At 42.9% G+C, this 17,139-nt stretch overlaps 1 protein-coding gene across 1 annotated transcript in view; it reads left to right on the forward strand.

Annotated features, from left to right (window-relative positions):
• Positions 1 to 17,139, forward strand: part of LOC144699678 (phospholipid-transporting ATPase ABCA1-like) — a 159,556-nt gene that overhangs the window by 52,628 nt on the left and 89,789 nt on the right. The window contains exons 6-8 of the mRNA XM_078570819.1: positions 8,039 to 8,160; positions 11,782 to 11,973; positions 15,222 to 15,311. Of these exons, the coding sequence (XP_078426945.1) occupies positions 8,039 to 8,160; positions 11,782 to 11,973; positions 15,222 to 15,311 (404 nt within the window). The remainder of the gene's footprint in view (positions 1 to 8,038; positions 8,161 to 11,781; positions 11,974 to 15,221; positions 15,312 to 17,139) is intronic.

Here is a 17,139-nt window from a genome sequence, read left to right on the forward strand (position 1 = left end):
TAAATAAAGTTGAGCAACACGTCAACCATGGTCTAACTGAATGACAAAGTAAACTTGAGGGACTGAATGGTTAGTTCCAGTTCCTTTGACTCAAAATCATGCAAAGACATGCATTTCTCATACTAAGCGGATACTGCTCAAAATCAGCGTAGCTCTTCATTGACAACAGGTATATGTATTGAATCAATGATCAGGCTATAAGTAGGAAACCACAAAATTTGCGCACAAGTAAAACATGCCCATATGTGGATCGAAGTTAATCTTTCTTCTGGACGTGGGAAGGTCAAGTGGACATTACCACAGTTCTGGATAGTTTGCAAGTAGGCAGGCCCTGGTCTTAGATCAACCGGCAACCGCTTGCCTTGGGGATCTTTGATGGTGCCTGCAAATTCGCTGTTTGCAGACCCGAAAACATGACACGTCACTTTGTCACACAGTCTCCCATTGAACAAGGGCCTATCCAATGTAAGGTGCACTGCTTGAATTTTTTTTAACGAGAGCGAAAAACAAACTGTAAGACAATTTATTGATGTTAAGCATGGCTCTGGCTGCTTGGGTCCCACGCTAGAAACTTGAGCACATAATCCAGGCTGACACTCCAGTGCAGTACCGAGGGAGTGCTGCGCTGACAGAGGTGCCGTACTTTGGATGAAATGTTAAGCCAATACCCCATCATCTTTCTCAAGTGGGTGTAAAATATCTCACAGCACTATTTTGAACAAGAGAAGGGGAGTTCACCTGGTGGCCTGGCCATGAGTCATCCGGAACCAACATTCACTAGAGCAGATAATCTGGCCGTTATTGCATAGCTATTTGTGGGAGCTTGCTGTGTGCAAATTGGCTGTGACGTGTCCTACATTACAACAGTGACTACACTTTAAAAGTACTTCACTGCCAGTAACAGTGCCTATAAATACAAATCATTTTTGTCACAATTGTAAATAGAGCAGGATGAGTTGACACAATTGGTGATAATTGTGAGAAAGGCATCCACATGGCAGAGACTTAAATCCAGGCTGACACTCCAGTGCAGTACCATGCTTGTTGCAGGACAGCATTCCTTTGATAATCTAAGGAGGTTGGTTAGATCGGAACTCTCTGTTTCTGTTTCCATCAAGCTATAGCTGGCAAGTTTCCAGCATATGGTAACATGAATCTGTAAGCGACGGAAAAGAAACCCCCCCCAACCCACTTAATTCCGAAAAGGAAAAAGCAGTTTGGACCAGTTCTCTTATTTCCCAGTTTTTATTCTTGATCTCTTGATTCCATGGTCAAATTGTCCCTTATTTCTTTTCCATAAAAGTGGGTCACCCTGGGCCAAATTTAGTGGAGTTGCCAAGGGCCGTTTTACTATGTTAATGGCCCTATATAAGTGGTTGTTGCTGTTTAGATACTGAGAGAAAGAGCAGAGTTTCATTCCAAGCACAGCAATTTGGCAATTGGAAAAATTCCTATTGTTTTATGGGTTGATTTTCTAAACCAAAAACACATGCGATGTTACTTTAATAAAGAATTATATAATTTTTCCATTTCCATCTATCTTCTGCGCTTTTCTGTTGGGCTCGCACTTAGTTGAATTCACTAAGCTTAACTCGTTTCCCTTCAGTTCAACTGTTTGTGGTGGTGGATCATTTCAAAATGAAGGGGAATATTTTTGGGATTTACAGGGCACCTTTGTGAAGCGTGTATGACTGGCCAGAAACCTGCCGTGATAATTTACCTCAAAATTGTCTCGATAGAAGTCTCCATGAATGCATTGCAAACAAATTGAAAATGGTGACTCCTGTAAAATATGAAAGGTTCTCCACATTAAGTTGGGTTTGGAAGGGGCGTGATGGGAGTCTAAGCATTTGTTTGCATATGTTTAGGATCAAGGAGTGTATATGCAAATTTCAGCCCCCAGGAACTGGTTGTGGGGAGACAATAGTGCAGCTGGATTCTGCATGTTTTGCGCAAGGATTGGACTTAATGGGTCAATTGACCTTTTCAAGCTCTACATTTTACTCCTGAGCCTGTATAGATTCTTTTTAAAGTTGTTTACAAGACACTGCAGCAACACTAGAGCCAACATCACTTGAGAAGCATATAAGCCCTACACTATTTGGAAATGTTTCAGAGTTGGAACAGTTACACTTGCACATTGTACAGTGTAGTAATTGTAGCTTCAAGGAATGTAGTGACTGTAGCTTTAATTACTACATTATGCAATTACTACATACAGTGTCTGCATTAAACTCCACCAGCAATTCCCTGAAGACTTCTTCAGGCCTGGGCTCCTACCTCACTCTAGAGGTGAAGCTATTGTGAGCCCACAATGCTAGACTTATTAAGACTATCGAATGCAATATATCCCCTCCCCGTGAGGCAATACTGGGGAGCCAGGACCCACACTGCTTTATTACGATAAACACAACATCCTTTAATGGTTAAAGCAAAAAAATGCGGATGCTGGAAATCCAAAACAAAAACAGAAACAGAAATACCTGGAAAAACTCAGCAGGTCTAGCAGCATCGGCGGAGAAAAGCACAGTTGACGTTTCGAGTCCTCATGACCCTTCAACAGACATGAGGACTCAAAACGTCAACTGTGCTCTTCTCCGCCGATGCTGCCAGACCTGCTGAGTTTTTCCAGGTATTTCTGTTACCCTTTAATGGTTCTTTTTAATTCAAACATTGACAGAATTTTATCTTTTGTGATACAGCTGCACACAATTGTGTAATCAGTCTGCCAGTGTTTTAAGGCTGAGATCACAGAGGCTGGGGACGATTGTGAAGGTTGCTGACTGTACTCCCTCTAACACGTGCCTGTGCATGAAGTCAATGAGCTCATGATCTCAGCTGACTCGTACGCTCAGCAGAAAGGGATCATTTGCTTGACTGGTGCTTTATGAGAATAAGTGAAACTTTGCAGAGTTGAGGAGGCCATTCAGTCCATTGTGCCTGTGCTGGCTGTCCGAAAGCACATTCATGCTTCGTCCCACATCCCCGTTTATATTTTTGTCCGTGAACCTGTAAGTTCCTCATGCTCAGGTACTTGTCCAACGCCCTTTTAAAATTATTTATGGAACTTGCCAGCTATGGCAGTACAAGCCAATATCTCATCTGCCTGATGTCATGGTTAGTCAGGAAATGTTAAAACTTCCGGGGAATCACTTGACTAAGAGAAAGTTGATCTCATGTTTAGGAAGATGCTAAAGATCTCAAGAAACATTCTTCCCTTGACCACCAAAATGAATATGGACTAGCTAGTCATTCATCTGATTGTTTATGGAAGATTGCTAATGCAGAGTAGTTGTATTCTGGGATATTTGACCTGGTAAGGTGTAAGCAAGTATCATCATTAGTAAGCAATATGCCACTGGCTCCTCCACATGAAGTGGGGTTTATTCCAGGGACAGTTCTATGTTTATGGTGCTATATAAATTAAGTAACTTTTGTTCTTTCTTTGAGGGCTTGAACAGACTGGAGAGAATTGTATTCCAAATAGGGTTGCCAACCCCCGAGGATTGGTCTGGAGTTTCCAGGAATTGAAGACCAGTCTCCGGGATACTGTTGTCTGCAATCCTGGAGAATAAAATTATTGGGGCATTAAAAAAGATATATTTTCTTATGTCATTTTCTTTGAGCATTTCTCTTTATCAGATATAAAAATATTGATAATGGGGGGAAAAAATGGCTGTTTGGCTAACGGCCAAGAATCATCTAATTTGTTAATGAGTCTTTTTGTTTTCCAATTGGTGTAGGAAGGCAATATGTCACAAGGTTGGATGTGTTGGCCGACTAATGGCTGGAGTGTGAGGGCAGGTCATATGATGAAACCTCTATGAACACATTCAATCACAGTTGGCAAGCTTAATTCCAAATGCCTATTATCAGATAACTATACAGCTTGAGCATATTTTTCAAGGTAGGGGACCTGGCACAGAATTCTCAACTGTTGGAGGCAAAAGGAAGTGAAAATGAGGCAAGTATGGAAACAAAGGATTAACATAGAGGTGGTGTAAGCTGTTACTGTAGAATAGCAGAGAGGGAGTGAAACATGGAAAATATGGCAAAGTGGAGGAGGCTTCCACTGCCCAGGAATGTGGAGGAGGAAAGGGAGGTACCTAGGTAGGCAAATATTAGAGGTTCGCAAGGACAGGAGCAGTGGGCAAGTTCTCTCTTAATTTGAAGTGCATTGGGATTTTTTACTGTGTTAAACAAATGCAAAATGCTACTGTAAACAGATGAGGTAGCAACATTCAAATTTCTTTGTCATCACTAATGGCTTCTGTTTTGTATGATGATCCTTGAAGAAAGCTTTAACACTGGTTTGAACATCATGCAGTGCCTTTGCAAACAGTTAAAAGTTCGAGAGAGCTTCTGCCACCTTGGCTGAGAAGCGTCGTGTGGATAACAAAAGAGCATTTTCAGTTCAGTTGACTGGCAGCAAACTGAAGTGACTCAGATCGCAAGACAGGCTCCATCCGCCAAGCAAAAGAACAAAGCTGGCGTGTAATCTGATAGCAGCAAATATAGGCTGGAGAGCAATGACCGACAGTAACCTCCTTCCTCCTTCATGCAGCCTGACGCTGGGGAATGAGCAATGTTGCTTTTTTCAATCAGCTGAGCTGCCAGACTTGGGCGTGTTGCCAAACTCTGCACTTCGCAGCAACACAAAAGAAGTGCTGACTGGCTGAAGAAGTCGTGTTCCAGCGATACGGCATATGGTGCCCTTTACTTCTTCACAAATTCTCCTGAGCTGGAGTGCCCGGATCTATTTATAAAACATCAATATGTATTTTTTTTAATTTTACATGAAGCCTCAGTTTCCTTCATTCTACTGGTGGCGGCTATGCTTTCAGGGGCCTTGGCCCAAGCTGCTATTCCCTCCCTACACTTCTTGACCTCTCTTGCCCTTTAACACTCTCCATAAAATCTCCCCATTTGCCCAAGCTTTCCGTCACCACACTTTATAGGAACACAGGAGTAGGCCATTCAGCCCCTCGAGCCTGCTCGACCACTTAACTAGATCATGGCTGACCTTCTACCTCGATGTTATTTTCCCCACACTATCCCCGCATTACTCATGTGGCTCAGTGTCGATTATTTTCTCATAACAATCCAGTGAGGTGCCTTGCAACATTTTCATTACATTAAAGGCGCTATATAAATTCAAACTGTTGTTATTACAGGTCCTGTAAGAAGTAGAGTGAAGCCCTTTCAGAATGCCAGAAGCAGATGGAGAGCTGCTTTTTCACATTTGAGTGCTGTTTGCACCAGTTGCCAAATGGCTGGGAGTTGGGATGTTGTTATTCTGTGCTCTATCTCCTATCTGATACCCTCCACCCATTTACTGGCAGGCGAAACCTTTCAAAGCATTTGGTGTGGTTACTTTGTTCTGAGGTAATCTAAAGTCTGGGATTACCATGCATGCAAAAAGTGTACAATTGGCAGCCAGCTGGCTAGTTCATGTGTGTGTGTGTGTGTGTGTGTATAGCCATTGTGAATGAAACCCTCACTCCCTCAATGATAATTAGAGTGCTTTTAAGCAGTGCAACAGTCACAAAAAAGAACTCCTGGGGGCGATTTTGTATCCTTCCTTGCTGCCGATCAGTTTCGGAAGTTTGAGACCTTTTCAAAAGCAGGAATTTGTAATGTCCTTCATAAAATCAGCACCAACCCTGCAAGCGTGTGCAGGCTGTGGGGTTACTGTCGGTCAGCTCACAAGTCAAGACAAGTCACTGGAATGCCTCATGCGTGTATCTCCTCTGAATATTAACTAGACTCTGTTGGAGCCTAAGCTTTGGATTTAGACAGCGTGTGAACTATATTAACCCTGCAAAATTATTCAACGAATATGCACTTACCTCATTAGTTGGCATTTTGCCAGGGATTTTTTTTAATGTTCCTTCTTTATTTGGTGGAAGTTCAGCTGCATTGGAGTAAAATGAGTTTTTTTTTTAAAAACGTGCCATCGCTTTATTATTAACAATTCCCTTGACCAAAGTCTCAGAATGGATTAAGGTGCATATGTTTATTGGAGAGGGCTGAAGGAGAGAGTCAATGAGCAGCAGCTGCATTTTGTAAACATATTTGACATAAGTATTTAGCCGTAAGAAAAGACTAGGCACTATAAAGGATCTCCGTGAATTAATTCTGCGGTTTCAGAGATTGCCTGCAAACCAGAAAGAAAGAGCTTACCCTTTGTTTAATGACTTTCACATCCTCAGAACATCCCAAATCACACAGAGCTAGGAGTGGGGCTTGATTTTCAGCCCCCCCCGAGGGTCGGGGACGGAGGTGGGTGCTAAGAATAGTACTGCCAGCCAGCGTGCCTGTTCCCCGACTCCATGCCGCTCCTGGGCCATTTTTCCTGAGGCAGGATAGGAGCGCGGCAGGGCTACTCACCCCTACATGGCGGGTGGCCTATTCAGGCATGCCAACAGGGGTCGACCGGGATTTTTCACTTGGCCTCCAGGTTGCCGGCCAGTTTAGCTTCCTGGAGGCGGCCGCTCGGCAGCAGACTGGAGGACAATGTTCCAGACGTGCTTAGAGGATCTCCCTAGCTGACTTTTTTTTTGCAAAAATATACTTTATTCATAAAAAATCTTCAACAACATTTCAAACCATTTCAAAATCACCATCACAAAAATACAATCAGGTTCAACTTTTACAACATGCATCACAAGATGTATCAGTACAAACAATGAATATTACAATCATTTGCAGACATTCATTTTGAGCTGTACAGCCCGAGGGGATTTAAACAGTTCCCAGTCCCTCGGTGCACTGTGGCAGAAAGGTCTTAGGCAGCGACCCTTACCCATTGCGCCTTTGCGGCGGCTGCCCCAAGCTTTAGTGCGTCCCTCAGCACGTAGTCCTGGACTTTGGAATGTGCCAGTCTGCAACACTTGGTCGGGGACAACTCTTTTCGCTGGAAGACCAACAAGTTTCGGGCAGACCAAAGATCTCCCTAGCTGACAGCCTGAGTGCTAGCAGTTCTGCAGGCTGCCCTGTGGAGAGCTTCCTCTGTTCTGCTCCACACCCACTACCTCCCCCACCACACTGGTGGGCCTGACTGCAAAAGCCATTTTTTAATGTAAATTTGTTGGGGGGGAGGGTGGGTGGGTGGAGGGCTTATTTTGAAGTGCCCTCTCCCTCACCTACCTTACATTGCACCCTGCTGTTTCTTTCCAGCTGGAAGGCCTCCTATTGGTCCTCCAGCTTCACAAGCCTGCCCTCCCATCCCTAATTGGACTGGCAAGCCTTCCCTCTGAACATTAATTGGCCAGTCGGGGGAAAGTCACAATGAGCAACTGTTCCACACACACTGCGGGCTTCTGACCCCCATTTGAGCCTGATTCCAGGGTTCTGAAGCCGGCAATGAAAATGCGACCTCAAATTACATCTGAAGCTGTAATTTGCAGTTGTAGTGTAGCTTAATGCAAACAGCAATGAGATTTTAGAATCATAGAACACAGGCAGAGAACACTCGGCCCATTGTGCCTCTGCTGTCTCTCTGAAAGAGCTGGGATTGAATTCCACTCGCCTGCACTTTCCCTGGCCCTGCAACTTTTTTTTTGTTGTAAAGTATATATCTAATTCCCTGTTCAATCTGCTCCTCCCGTTCTTTCAGGGGATGTATTCCAGATATTAAAAACAAGTCAGTTTATCCATTCTTGAGGGTTTTGAATGTGAGATAATTGTTGGCCAGTTCAGCAGCGGAATTCTCTTTGAATCGTGCCATGGGATCTTCTTTATATCAACCCAAACAGGCAGTTGAGACCTTTCAGCATAACATCTCGTCTGATGAACAGCACGTTTGACAGTGCAGGGCTCCCCCAGTACTGCACTGAATTGTCAACCCACAGCCTTCAGACCAAGGGGTGAGATTGCTACCATTGAGACCAGATGCTCCGTTAGGTTTGTTTACTGTTGATGGATGCGTTTTTTTCCGATGGATGTGTGGTTTTGTCTGACGCTACCACACGTTGATTGTAACGCCTGGCCCAGCTCAAGTTATTTGCTTACTGACGACATCATCTTTTGTATGTAGATCTCAGACTCCAGGATTTCTTAATTGAGAATGAGACGCTGTCGGAATTTCTGTATCAAGACATGTCATTTGACCGTTATACAGTGAATGAGATCCTGGATGCTGATGTAAATTTTGGAAAGGTAAGAAAATGGACGTCAGAGTGGAGCAATAATAATCCCAGCTTCAGCATGCTATGTACCACCAATCAGAAAACCTTGTGTCTGCTTGCAATTCCTGCCAGCTTTTTCCTGTTATCAATTTCCTGTGCTCACGCTTATAATGGAAATTGCTTATGTAAACTTGTCACATAGTAATTACGTCCTCCTGACAGTGGGGCTGCTGTGGTAGAATTACAGCGTGACAAGTTTACATATAGTTTCCTACACCATTGCAGCCACAGGAATTTATGAAAGAGACATGTAAATAAGGACAGATAGGGGGATAGCAGCCAATATATTTTGGGTGTAAAAAAGGAAAAAAACACATACTGATTTAGATATTGGACTGCCTGCGCCCTCTGTGCAGCACTAAACTTGCCATTCTATAGATGTCCTGGTTGTACATGCAACACACGCATTAAGCTCCTGGAATCTGCTATTTAGGGATTTAACACCTTAAGGACTGCTTTGCAAAATTAGACACCAATGAGCAGGACAGGCATCTGCCCCAGTCAGGATCCTTCATTGGCCCCTCATGGGGCCCTTTCTGAGGAGTAAGGGGCTCCTTCACCCCCCCTCACCTTCTGACTCCATCGTCCTAATTATTACCCCTCCTCTTCCCGATTGACCATTACAACCCCGCTTCTGAAATGATGCCCATGAGGTAAGTGGCCAAAATCCAGTTCCTGGAGAAGGAAATATAGTGGCATGACCGGCCTGGCAGCTCACTCAGATGAGGCCCTAGGCCTAATATCAGGCTTTTCTGTGAGTGCATGCAGTGCTAATGTCGTGCCGTGTCTAGGCCTAAGAGCCAGAATAATTCCAAGCCTGGGTCAGTTGAAGATTTAAAAACTGAGATGGATAGATTGTTGTTAGGCCAGGGTATCAAGAGTTACGGAATAAAGGTGGGTAAATGGAATTAAGATAGAGATCAGCAACGATCTAAAGCAGTATAGGCTTGAGGGGCTATACCTGTTTTGAAGGCTTGACAAAGAGCAACTATTCATTCTGTTTCACATATCCCTCCACCCTCTAACCCTGCTTCATTAATCTTGACTTAAAATCATTCAGAATAAATATGTAAACGTTAGTAGCTGTGATCATTACTCACTGTATAATCTTGTTGCCCTTTTCTCATCATGTTGCACCCAAATTCATTTGCCACTGTTATAGAGATTATAACTCTGATTTAAAATTGTCTTTTTTAAATATATAATGCACAGAAGATTATAATATCTAGAATGAGATGCTTCCATTTAATCCACTTGTATTATTTTCCTTTTTCAAGATTTACTGCACCATAAGGCAATTTAAAAATGTTTTTCATGGGATGTGAGTGTTGATAGCTGGGTCAGCATTTATTGCCCATCCTTAATTTCCCTTAAGGAGGTGATGGTGAGCCGTCTTCTGGAACAGCTGTAGTCCTTGGAGGTACTCCCCACATTGTTTCTAGTGATGTAATATGCCTTTAAGAGATAGGAACATGCCATCACTAGAAGGGAAGTGTGTCATGTGATCCAGTCTCAGTGTCACTTTGGCCTGTGAATAGAGCACATGGCACACAGGCCATAGTGAAATCGATACTGGATCACGTGACACACTTCCCTTCTAGTGATAGCATGCTCCTATCCCTTAAAGGTATATTACAACAGTTCGGTGGGGAGTTTGATCCAGCAACGATGAAGGAACAGTGATATATTTCCAAATTAGGATGGTGGGAACTTGCACGTGGTATTCCCATGAATCTGCTGTCCTAGGCAACAATGGTTGTGGGTTTGAGAGGTGAAGATGTGCATGTGTAAACAAGCTATAAATTGAACTATCTTTCCACCACCCTCTAATGAAACGCAAGAGAAAGAGTTTACATTTATATAGCGCCTTTCACAACCTCAGAACACCACAAAGCCCTTTGCAGCCAAATTAAGTAATTTTTCAAAGAGTAATTTGTAATTTGCACAGAGTCAGGTCTCCCATACAGCAACAAGTGATCCATCTTTATTTTATTGTTGGTCCTGGTTGAAGGATGAATGACGGTCAGGATACGATTATTGTTGTTTTCAGAAAATGCTTCAGAATCCTTCACGTCAATGTGAGAAGATAAATATGTCTGTTGTTTACATCTCATCTGAGAAGCAGCCTTTATGACAGTGGCACACGCTCCCAATCTGCATGGAAGCATCGGCTTAGATTGTGGTTTCAAGTCTTTGAGAAAGGCTTGAGCCCACCACCTTCCGATGAGGTGTTAAATCGAGACCCCATCTGTCCTCCCAGGCGGATGTTGCAGATCCCATGAGCAGGGGAGTTATCCACGATGTCCTGGCCAATATTTATCCCTTAAAGAACACCACACAAACAGATTATTAGTTCTTCATCAAATTATTGCCCGTGGGACCTTGCTATATGCAAATTAGCTGTTATGTTTCCGACATTACAATAGATACTACACTAACAACATACTTCATTGGCTGTAAAAGTACTTTGGGACTTCCTGTGGTCATAAAAGGCACTATATAAATGCAAAACTTTCTTTTATGAACACTGTCACCTGAGCCAAGCCTGTCACCATTACAGTGAACCCTAATAAAGAGATAACGATTTTGTTATGAGAGATCCTGCTTGGAGCAGAATTTATATAGACTGCAGTTCAAAGCAGCTAATGCCAACTCGATGATCAAGAGATCATTTAAAACATTCAATCAACAACTCAGTGCGCATTTTATATATGCACGTCAACTATTGGACAAAATAAACAGTATAAATACTGGTTAAATGTCTTTAACATTCAGCCACCCCATGTGAAATTTGGAGATAAATTAATTCTATTCTGTATTCACATTACTATCAACAATATTATGGTTGTGTAAGGTACTCTCCAGTGTAATGGATGGGGAATGACTCTTTGCTTGGATTAGCTATAAGTTTATGTGGAGTCGGCTATATACTTTTTCAATGACCTTTCTGGGAATAACTTTAAGGCTGTAATCTAATTTTCAAGGGTAAGGTAGCTGCTGGAACTAGTGTTCATGATTTATGGTGTGATTTCACTCACTTGATGAGGTAATAATGACCTTGTAACTAACACATTGCATTATATAATTTGTGTAATCATTATGTTTTAAAATTTGACACTGTGGAACTTGCTTCAAGTGGTTGCTGTTGGACGTTGCAAATTGTGTAAGGCTAAATTGTTGGTTAGTGTTATTTATAGTACAATAAATTTTGACTTGAAAGCAATTTTTATTTGGCTGTTCATTTAGTCATTACGGCTTTAGTTTACTTTTTTTTGTTATGTTAGGATATTAAGGGATATGGAGCAAAGGCAGGTTAATGGAATTGAGGGAAAAATTAGCTATGATCTGATTAAAATGTGGTGCAGGTTCGAGGGCTGGAGTGCCCATTCTTGTCCCTAATAATACAATTTTAGTTTCCTTATTGTTAAGCCTACTTTCCATCCTTTTAATCGTAATTGACTTTGGCTTAACTTACTTTGTTACACAAAGCACTTATCACAATTCCACTGTAAAGACATTAAGCACAAGGTCACTAAAAATTTCTATGCACCTCCAGCGCAGCAAACAGTAAATAATACGTCATTCATTTCAGGTCATTACAGAGGGGCAAGGATTACAGCTGAAGGACCTTTGCAATGGCCCGAAACTGGAGGACTTTGTTATCATTGGAGATCGCTCCACAGCCACTAACGCTCAATCGCTCATTTGCACTCTGTCTGAGGCAGAACTGAAAAGAGTCGAACGAGCGTTCTTTTCCAACCTGGATATTGTAAAGTTAACGCAAGTAAGTTAAGTCATTAAACCCATTCGTCACAGTGTATGGCAAAACACGTCGGACATTATTGGCTGAAGCAACTGAGCTTGGGATTCCCTAGTCATTACAGCACTGAAGGAGACCATTCGGCTCATCGAGTCCATGACACTCCGCTCTGGAGCCATCCAGTCAGTCACGTAACCACATTCTGGTCCCTGTAACCCTACAAGTTTGTTTCCCTCAAGTTCCCATCCAATTCCCTTTTGCAATCATTGATCGTCTCTGCTTCCACCACCCTTGTAGGTCGAGAGTTCCAGATCATTACCTCCTGTTGCGTAAAAAAGCTCTTCCTCACATCACCCCTGCATCTTTCGCCCAAAACTTTAAATCTGTTTGCCCTAGTCTTTGTACCATTGTTTAATGAGAATAGCTTTTCCTATTAGTCTACCTTACCTAAATCTGTCATATTATTGTACACCTCTATCAAATCCCCACTCTATCTTCTTCGCTTCAAGGAGAACAGCCTCAGTTTCTCCAATCTTGTAACAAAATCCTTCATCCTTGAGACTATTCTGGTAAACCCCTTCTGCACCCTCCCAAAGGTCCTCACATCCCCCCCTAAAATGTGGTGACCAGAGCTGGGCATAATACTCTAGTTGTAGGCTAATCAGAGTGACCTTGTTGCCACTGGCACCTTAAAGCTGTGTTTCCTCTGCCTAATGTCCTGTGTCCACCAGTTTCCCAGTGTTGCTGGGAATGGAAAGACGGGGTGTGGAATTCTGCAGCACTGAAGCTCCACCCTATTTGCACTTATTTCTTGGGCGGGGCCAACCCATCAGGGATGAGGAGACCCTGCTTGAAAGAGCTGAGAAGATCTAAATGGTATGTAAAGCTTCATGAGTCAGTCAGACTGCCCAAACATACTGAGCGTTAGAAGTTGCAAGGCTACCTCTTAAAATTGGAGGATCAGTAGTGGGACAACTGCCGCTTACCCCAGGTAGGTATGTTTTTTTAATGAATACAACCCATACGTGTCAGCTATGGCTCAGATGGTAGCACTCTTGCTTGTGAGTGCAATGGTGGTGGGTTTGAGTCCCACTCTAAGAGCCTGAGTGCAAAATAGGGGCTGATACTCCAGTGCTGTGCTGAGAGAGAGTGTGGATGAGATTTTAAATCAAGGTCTCTTCTGCCCATGGCATTACTTCAAAGGCCAAGGTAATTCTTTCTGCCCAAAATCTGTCCCTCCAGCTAATCTAATGTGCTGATTCAGGAGGATGAACCCCCAGTTTGCATATTTTATATACAGCCCATTCCTTCATCCATCAGCCGTGTTTTGGATATGTTGAACATGCTTCGATACAGTTGTCCTAACGGCAGTATAGAACACACAACCATGGAAGAGAAAGTAGTGTAAAATGGTTCTCGAGCCAATACCGCCATTTTTCTACCTAGTGATAAAAGCGGTGATTAACCCCGGTGTTTGTCGCTTAATGCCCCAGGGCTGCTTGGAATGGGCAATAAATACTTCCTCAAAAGCAAACCAGTGCAGATGCTGGAAATCTGAAATAAAAACAGAGAAGTGCTGAAAACACTTCTCAGGCAACATCTGTGGAGAGAGAAAAATAGAGTTAAACTTTCAGGTCAATGACCTTTCATCCAGTTCTGTTTGACCTGGTGAGTGTTTTCAAGCTTTTTGTGCTTTTGTTTTTCTTAATAATTACTTCCTTACCAACATCGCCCAGATCTCAAGAATGAATTTTTAAAAAAAAATGATTTACAAGAAATACACTTGAAGTCATGAATATTGTCCCTAGCCACAACCATCAACGCACTTACTAATCAAATGCCGAAATAATATGTTCTGTCTGGTAAGTGATAGTCCAGCAGACCTTGACCACTAAGATGAAAGCAAAATACTGCAGATGCTGGAAATCTGAAACAAAGGCTCTGAAGAAGGGCCAGACGGACATGAAACGTTAACTCTGTTTTTCCCTCCACGGATGCTACTAGGCCTGCTGAGTTTTTCCAGCATTTTCTGGTTTTGCCGTTGACCTTGACCACTACCTGTTCTATCTTGTTTCCTATGGATTATCATGCAGTTACCTCTGGTACCATGTTCAAAAGTTGTGAACAGAATTGTTCTTTTTTAAAAAGAAAGTAATAAATCGTTAGTTTTGGGTCCTTTTCACAACAGAAGCTCATTTTGAGTGTCAGCCTATTCCTGCTGCGAAACTGGTCAGCTTGAAGCAAGGCAAATTTAAGCAAAGTCACTGGGCAGGAAATCCATGGGATTAGGTGTAATGTATTTTTACATGAGCCTGATATTACTGTCTGCTGGCTTCAGTGGAGAGTAAAACTGGCTGGGGTGTAAAAGCAGTATCGCACTGAATCCTTAGGTTAAAAATCACCTGGGCCTGAATCTTTGGCTCAGTGAGCGGGGGCGGGGCCCGCTCGCCATGGCGTAAAATGACGCAGGGCTACGTCGGGCAGGCGTCACGACGCCACCATGCGTCATACAGATTTTCAGTTTGGCGGGTGCGCAGTGAACTCGGCTGCGCACCCGCCGAATTGCCAAAGGCCTATTAAGGCCATTTAAATATCAATTAAACTAACAAACTGAGCTGCCCGTCCAACCTTATGGTTGGCAGGAAGGCAAAGAGCCCAGGCGACCTTCGCATTTTTCATGAAACCTCATTCACGGGCGGGACGAGGTTTCAAGAAGGGTTTATAAATTAAATAAATTTTTTCATTAATGTTCATTGACATGTCCCAGCTCATGTGACACTGTCACATAAGGGGACATGTCTTAAAATGTTTTCTTTTCCTTATTAAAATTTTGGGAACTTCAACTAATCTCCCTGAGGCAGCTCCGTTCCTCAAGGAACCCCCACCCCCTGCCCACTCAGGGAGCACTCAGCACTTCCAGGCACACGTCATGCTGTGCAGGCCTTAATTGGCCCACCCACATAAAATGATGGCGTGGACCCGATTGGGTCCGTGCACACGCCACCCCCCCCCCCCGCCACTTACCCCCGCACAACCCCTCCGACGGGGGGCGATAATTCTCCCCTTGGTGTGTGTGTTTGTGGGTTTCTGGATGTGTTGGAATGTGTGTTTGTATGTGTGTGCAAATTTGTGTGTGTGTTTGTGCATATGTGGGTTTGCTTGGATGTGTGTATGTTTGTAGTTGTGTGTGTTTGTAGATGTGCCTGGGTGTGTGTCTGTGTCTGGGTGAGTGCATTTACTTTGTTACTTAATTCTCTGTCCATGTTTTACAGAAAGGATTGACCACTAATCCTAGTGCAGCATTAGAAGTAACTGAATCGATGGATGCTGTGCTGCAAAATCTCATGATTCTTGCTAAAGAGGTACGATGACCTTTTAATAGCTGGGAAGTGATGTTACATGGTGCCCAGGAGGATTTAAGCTCATTTCCAATGGCCCACGTTTTACTCAAAAGCTTTGGTTTGCAAATGGGCCTGCCTGGAATCCTATGTCATTTTCAAAAGTGTCAGTGTGTGGCGTGGCTAATCAATAGACTTTAATAATTTTAAGGATTTTGATGCCTCTTCTGCTTTTTGTGTGAACTTCTTTAGCAATGACTGCGCTAGCATTAACTACTTAAGGGTTGAACATTTTCCAGATTTAATTCGAAGGATTAGCATCAAGCACTCCAGAGGTGCAGTCACTGACAGATGCAGACTAAAGCACCTTGCCATACTGCCCCTTGACAATGTACTCTGACTCAATCTCAGAAGAGTATGTCCCACTGCTTGATACGTTCCCATTCCCCATAATACTGAGTCTCTCTCAGTAAAATTTCCAATTCAGTATCCAATAATAACAGCTCTGTACTGCGGACTCACATGCCCATTAGAAACTGTATAGACATAGCGCAAACCAGCTCCACAACAATCGTTTACTGCATAGAGTAGTAGTTTTCATCAAATAAACCTATGTGTCAACTAAGTGCAACTGCTTGCTTGCAAGCACATCATTCCTACCAGTTTAGCTTATAACAGCAAAGGCTCAGGAGTGAAAAGAAGAGGCTTGTGGGTCTCAGTCGTGGTTTAGCTGGTAGCTCTCTTGCTCTGAGTCAGAAGGCTGTGGGTTTAGGTCCACTTCAGCAACAAGAGCACCAAAATCCTGGCAAGCTACAGCACTACTTGAGGAAGTGCAGTATCGTCAGGGTCGTCTTCTTTTGGGTGAGATGTTAAACCAAGTCTGCTCCCTCAGGTGGATGTAAAAGATCCCTATTTTGCAGAAGGGCAGGGGAGTCACCTCTGGTGTCCTGGCCAATATTAACTCCTCAATCAACATCACTAGAACTGATTATCTGGGCATTATCACATTGCTGTTTGTGGGAGCTTGCTGTGCATAAATTGGTTGTCACATGTCCTACATGTTACAATGTGACTAGACTTCAAAAATATTTCATTAGCTGTAAGGCACTTCCTGAGATCATCGAAAGTGCTTTAGAAATGCAGTTTTGAATCTATTTCATCTATAACAGCTCTGTACTGTGGACTCACATGCCCATTAGAAACTGTATAGACATAGCGCAAACCAGCTCCACAACAATCATTTACTGCATAGAGTAGTAGTTTTCATCAAATAAACCTATGTGTCAACTAAGTGCAACTGCTTGCTTGCAAGCACATCATTCCTACCAGTTTAGCTTATAACAGCAAAGGCTCAGGAGTGAAAATAATGTAATGTAGTTAGTGTTTGGCCTTTTCTGAAATTTTTTCTAGTACTGTTGCTGTCTTCTGCAAGTGCTGGAACACAATGCTTCATGTGAGTTCTACTGCACTTTGAAAAAGAGACTTCTCTAAAACAGATTGTATTACAGGTTGAACTTTACAGCACAGAAACAAGCCATTCCACCCAACTGACGATGCTGGTGCTTATGCTCCTCACAAACTTCCTTCCTTCTTATTTAATTTCACCCTATCGACATATCCTTTGATTCTTTTCTCCCTCATGCACTTAGCTATCTTCCCTTTAATTGCAACCTTGTTATTTGTCCCTTCGTCATTTGCCTCAAGCACTCCATGTGGTCACGAACCCATACTCTAACCACTCCATTTTGTTGGAAAGTTGTCTGCTTTCATTCATCACATGTATTTCTCTACTAGCTTTTTGTTCACCAGTTGCCTCGCCTTCCCTCCTCTCCTGAAACAATCAATTATTGCC

Source organism: Cetorhinus maximus, chromosome 2 (genome assembly GCF_964194155.1).
Source record: "Cetorhinus maximus chromosome 2, sCetMax3.hap1.1, whole genome shotgun sequence".
In the NCBI taxonomy this organism is placed as follows: domain Eukaryota; kingdom Metazoa; phylum Chordata; class Chondrichthyes; order Lamniformes; family Cetorhinidae; genus Cetorhinus; species Cetorhinus maximus.